This window comes from Myxocyprinus asiaticus, chromosome 27, assembly GCF_019703515.2.
Source record: "Myxocyprinus asiaticus isolate MX2 ecotype Aquarium Trade chromosome 27, UBuf_Myxa_2, whole genome shotgun sequence".
Classification (NCBI taxonomy): Eukaryota; Metazoa; Chordata; class Actinopteri; order Cypriniformes; family Catostomidae; genus Myxocyprinus; species Myxocyprinus asiaticus.
In genome coordinates this window covers 3,953,540-3,959,634 of record NC_059370.1, presented here as the reverse complement: position 1 = coordinate 3,959,634, position 6,095 = coordinate 3,953,540, and the positions used below count along the sequence as shown (strand labels likewise).

At 41.1% G+C, this 6,095-nt stretch overlaps 1 protein-coding gene across 1 annotated transcript; it reads left to right on the top strand.

Moving 5' to 3' along the window:
- The first annotated feature begins 3,135 nt into the window (after positions 1-3,135).
- On the top strand, positions 3,136-5,544 carry LOC127418179 (transmembrane protein 271-like). Its single transcript, XM_051658627.1, has one exon. It carries the CDS (start codon positions 3,429-3,431, stop codon positions 4,218-4,220), a length of 792 nt encoding a protein of 263 aa, XP_051514587.1. The 5' UTR covers positions 3,136-3,428; the 3' UTR covers positions 4,221-5,544.
- Positions 5,545-6,095: the final 551 nt, after the last annotated feature.

Below are 6,095 nucleotides of genomic sequence, written 5' to 3'. Positions count from 1 at the left end.
CAGAAAAGTTGTGTCTTTAGACGAGGAGCCAGCCCGATCTCATGAAAAGACATTAATAATTTACGAATTGGCTATTTCATATGGCCTCGCACGATGTTGTTTGCATAAACTCGTACGACTTCATCCCATGCAAATTCCCGGATGCCTAATGCGGAAGCGTGAGTTCCACGCATGAGGCGTTAAGGATATACTTATTAATAATATGCCCTTACCCAAACCCCTTATCTAAACTTAACCAATCAGTAGGTGTGTAAACATGATAGGAAGCTGTTGTGTGTGATAGAAGCAAGTAATTGTCGCGTATTAGATGGAAACGATGACCAGCGATGTCATTGTTTGTAGTGAAAGTCATAGGAATTCAAACAAGTGCAGACGCACGATATCATATGAATTAGGCAAATTTAGAAAAGTCATACGAATCCTGACGATTTCACCATGAGAGTGTGTTGGAGGAGCTCAGTCTTTGCTAGGTTGAGTTGAAGGTAGTATTCCTTCATCCAGGCAGGCGGAGATCAGAGCAGTCACTCTGGGGTCGTCAGACTAGAGCGACAAGTAGAACTGCGTATTATTGCATAGCAGTGGTAAGAAAACCTATGTGCCTGAATGATGGGTCCTAGTAATGTTGTGTATATAGTGAAGAGAAGTAGGCCAAGCACTGAGCCCTGAGGTACCCCAGTAAGTAGCTGATGTGACTTGGATATCCCACCTCTACAGGCTACCTTGAAAGACCTACCTGAGAGATAGGACTTGAACCAGCCAGGCACAGTTCCTCTGATGGCCAGAGTAGAGAGGGTGGACAGGAGGATCTGATGGTTGACTGTGTCTAATGGCACTTTTCAACTGCGCGTTATGGTTCGACTCGACTCGACTCTGCTCGCTTTATTTTTCTGAGCTTGCTTTTCCACTGCAGTTTAGTGCCACCTGAACGTGGGAGGCTGATCATCATAGTTGCGCCGCCTCTACCGACTTGACAACATCTTAAACGCGACACAAACATTACTGACCATAAACAATAACACGACCACTAGCTGTTAGCTACTAGCTCATTGTGCTGGTTTTTCCCTACACTGTTAGTAGGTTCGGTGGTAGCCGTGTGCGGCCAACAGCTGAGACACTTCCTGAAAGTCTTTTTCGCTTCGTTTCGTTCGTCGCTAACTAGAGGAACGTCTGAACCTTGTTTATTGACCACGGTGTGGTTTTGCGCACAGCCATTTATTTTTACAATTCAAAAGTTGCGTGAACAAATGATACTGCTATCGCTGTTGCTAACTTTAAAACTAGCGGGTTGATGTCCCTTGTCGCAAATCCAGTGACGCTGGTAGTGACGATTCTCTCTGACCAATCAGTGATCTGCAGGGTTTTGACATCACATTTAGAATCGGCTTGGCTCGCTTGGAACCTCGACCGAGGTGGTACTAAAAAAAGTACCAGGTACCAGGTACTATCCATAGTGGAAAACCCCCAAAAAGCGAGCAGAGTCAAGTCGAGCTGTACTGTGCAGTGGAAAAGCCCCATAAGGCTTCAGATAGGTCAAGCAGAATGAGGATGGATGATCTCAGGGATTCTGTGACAGACAGCAGGGATGTTCTCAGTGGAATATTTACTTTTGAAGCCAGTTCTGTGAGAGAAAGGCAGAGATCTGATTGAAAACAACTCTTTTGAGTGTTTTTACACATGAAATCCATGTTTCAAGTAGTCTTGAAATAAAATGCATAATGAAGAGTCAGACGGTCATTTTCAACACCAACAGAACTCCGATGCAAACCTGAGGTGGAATTCAGTTGTTCAGCTATTTCTTTCTTGTCACAAAATTTCTGAGCAATTCAACATTTTATGTCCATGTATTTACTTATTTGGTTAGTAGCCATGTAATAGGTGGGACAATGTATAGTCAGCCGGCTGTTATCGCAAAATATAGCCTAACAGGGTGATCAGGACCTTGGCAACACTTTTGCAAAATGAGATTGCATGCCTTATTACACCTTTGGCTGCAGTTTCATAATCAGCCATTGTACTCATGATTTGTGTGAAAGTGAACAGAATTGCACAGTTGTTGTAGCACCTCTAGTGTAAATTTCACCAGGAAACTGTGATGGAACCTAAAACGCGGCATGTAAAAGTCAAATTGCAAGAAATGTAGTTATAGTAATGTTCATTCTATGAAACTAGGATGATATTTCCTCCTTGTTCACTGCACATGCACCTCATGTTTCACCCTTACATATAAATATAATTCATGTTTTAAATGTATTCTTTATACATAAAATTATTTTAGAAACATGTGTAACCCAAGTAATGCAAAGTGTGTAAAAAAGTAGAAAAAAAAAATTAAAAAAAAAAAAAAAATATATATATATATATATATATATATATATATATATATATATATATATATATGTGTGTGTGTGTGTGTGTGTGTGTGTGTGTGTGTGTGTGTGTGTGTGTGTGTGTGTGTGTAGCTCAATCAACAGCATTTGTGGCATAATGTTGATTACCAAGAAATAAATTATTTAGACTTGTCCCTTCTTTTCTTTAAAAGAAATTGAGATAACAGTGAGGCATTTACAATGGAAATGAATGGGGCCAATTTTTTTGGAGGGTTTAAAGGCAGAAATTGTGCTGATGCCACAAATGCTGTTGATTGAGCTTAACTTGTATTGAACCAGGAATATTCCTTAGTTCTGCAGTGGGTTAAATGTGTTTTTGTTTTTTTATAGAAATATTCCATATAGTCTTTTAATTAAAATAGATCAAATGTATGTATAATAATAACTATACAAGAATTAGAAATTAGTTTTACATTTGTTTGTAGATTATGCATAGCATGTCACACTGCAGGACACTACTAATCTGAGTACAGTGCTAAACTAATGAACAACGTGAATTTATGGAATTACTTTCTGGTGCACCTTGTAAATACACGTTACTAGTATTATTGTTATTGTAATTATGTTTACATACATGACCACGGTAATGTAAGTGTGACTGATCATTGTTAAAATACACAAAGAGAATGTAAGACACATTTCAGTAGTAAAGTGAGACCAGTAGGGGGGTCGGATCGCTTTCGCCTGATCTCCGTGCAGCCTCTCGGCCAAGTTCACATCTCAGAGGTGAGAGAGAGAGGGAGAACATTTCCCTCTCCAGCATCACAAACACGGGATGCGCTTCATCGCTTTGGGGAGTGGATGGATGGAGGGGACAGGGTCATGAAGGTAACCACATCCATTGGGTTTGATTTAGGGGGCTGTTACCGCAGGAGCCTATCCATTATTAATAATCCGCGGAAGAGCGAGCGGGAGATCCTCGAACCGAAGCGCAACCATCGGCGAGTCATGTCCCCAACTGACAGCGCTTCCAGAGGAGCCGACGAAGAGGATAAAGGAGGATGAAGGAGACAGGAGGCGAAGAGGCAGAGGGGGATTATAATGAAGTTGAGTGGCAAAGGACTGTGCACCATCGTCTCCAGCAGTCTGCTTTTCGTGTGCGCCCTGAGCGCCGTGGTCGTGGGATTCAGATGTATTGCGCTGGGCTCCAGGGTGCGAGCGCACTTCCACCTGGGCGCCGCGGCCGGCGCGTTTTACTCGGGGATCCTGGTGGCTTTCGGACAGGTCCTGATGTGGATTGCGCTGGTCTTTTGTCAGGGCAAGCCACGGTGTAGGAATTTCTTCCTCTTTGGGATCTTAGTGTTTCTTCTGGGAGTCCTGACGGCGTTCTCGGGCGCAGTGGTGGACGGCGACACGGTGTCGCTGGTGGAGAGGAAGTACGCGCACTATTGCCTGGACTCCATTGATCTAAACCCGGCGTGCGACCGGCTCAAGGTGTACCAGAGGGCTCTGATGGTGTCCACCATCCTTAATACTCTGGAGTGTGTCCTGGGGCTTATGAACTTGGTGATTATAAAGCGCTACCAAGCGGCGCGTTTTCACCGGAGACGCCGCGCGCAGAGACGGAGCGCGCGGACGATCATCCTCAGCGAGGAGCGCGACTTCGCGGTTACGGAGTTCCAGCCGGTGTCCTACATCAACCTGGGGGTGTTACACGCTTTGAACGATGCGGACGGGGAGGTCCACTGCAGGGGCCACCCGTCCATGGAGCTCCCGGGCTATTCACCCTCGGATCCGGAGCTCAATCACACGTACCCGTTTTCTTTCCCACTTCACAACGAGATGCCACCCGCATACGAGGACATATTCCCCAGAGAAACGTGTCACGATTAGCGAACGAGCTCTTGTGTATTGGGGGAAAGTTGCAGTTTTGCAGTGACAATCACGCATTCCGCACACTGAACTTGAAATGTAAGTGCAATGATCAGATTGAGATGACAGGTTTATATATTCTCCTGACCAGTTAGACTAATGTAAACGATGCTGGCAATGAACTGATGACAAAGTAAATATATACAGAATGAAATGATTATCTAACATGCAGCATTTGTTTTATTGGCCCTCCTGACTGATTGTGTTCCTAATTTATTGCTAGTCATAAAATCTTGTACAAATTTCCTACTGGATTTTCTATTATTGGAACCAATCCTAAAGAATCCTAACAGGAATTTTCTTATACCAACAAAACAAAAACTTCCCAATAGAACTAATTACCAATTAGTTTCAGAAATTAACTTTTACATTAAGGGGTAATAAGTTTTTGTCTTTATGAGGGAATTTTTGTTCTTAAAATTTTAAATCCTTTGCATAATCATATATTTATGTCAAACACGTCAATTTAATCGATTCATTTATATAAAAAAAAAAATTGTTAAGATTGAGAATTGATTACATTTTATTGAAAAATGAAATCAACATCAATTCATATTTATGCAGCAATATGTATAATAGGACTATAATATATCTTGAGAACTATTTCAGATTTTTATTTTTATTTTATTTTTTGCCCCCACATTTTGTATTTTGGAGGCATTTTTTTGCCCCAACCCCACCTAAATTTCTGGCCCTGTAACCAACCAGATAAAATGCCCTTTTAGGACATCAAGAGGATTAAATACAATGCAAAAAAAACAAAAAAAAAAAGAAAAAAAAAACAACAAAACAAAAAAAAAAAAAAAAAAAATGGGGTCGGGTAGAGATTACACAATATCCATTATATATATATAACCTGTAGGAATTGCAGTTCATCCAGTAGGATATCATTTGATACTTGGGAAAATTCCAGTTGCGGTCTGGTAGGATTGGCTCCAAATTGTGATTAGGAATTCTTTATAAATCCCTTTAGGATTTTCTGACTACGGATCCCTATGTTTCTTGATGTCGCTCTTCTGCTTTCTCCCATATTGCTTACGTTTAGCTTATAAATAAAAGGTGTATTTACTCTCCGTTGACGTTGCTTATGAGTCCAGGTTAACTAACACATTTGTGCATGCAGTGCTGTGCGGGAGGTGATAGACAGTCTGCCTGCAGCAGGTGTTGCCATGGTTCCTTGACCCTTTTTCTACCTGCGTGTAATTAGATATGTAACAAACCAGCCTTTGAAATGCAGATTTGGTTGGTTTGTCAAATCTGATCTGTGGCACAAAGCAAAGTAGGTTGTTTAATGTAATGAACTAATTCATTTACGTCTTCAGTTTGGTGTGTTTAGATAGATCTTTTTGAGTCCAGCTGAATAGAGCACACCACAGAAATTTTCAAAGAGCTCAGTTGAGGTATTATATGCATTACACACACATTGAGAATATGGCTGGCTGAATATACCTGAGCGCAGTAATTATTCTGAGTGGATATTATGTGCTTTGGCAAAACACCAAAACCTGTGATGAAGCTTTATCTGATTAAAGAGCCACGCTTTGTCTGAGACATCACTGGACCTCAAGGCAGGATATACAGTGGGCTTTAAAGATCTGAAAGGTCTAATTCTAATTTAAATTAAAACAAAATCTCATTACAAATAAAATTAAAGCTACTATCAGCATAGAAATTAGAGTATATATATTTTTCATTTAGACATCCTCATGTTGTTTCAAACCTGTATGACCTTTTTTTCTGCAGTGGATCACAAATGATTTTGTGCCTATTCTGCAGAATATTAGGAACTGAAAGACTCAGTCATCATCCACATTCATTGCCTTAAAAGAAGGTCAT

Bases quoted from the DNA above. Each gene is read 5' to 3' on its own strand.
- LOC127418179 (XM_051658627.1), top strand. From the start codon at position 3,429: ATGAAGTTGAGTGGCAAAGGACTGTGCACCATCGTCTCCAGCAGTCTG.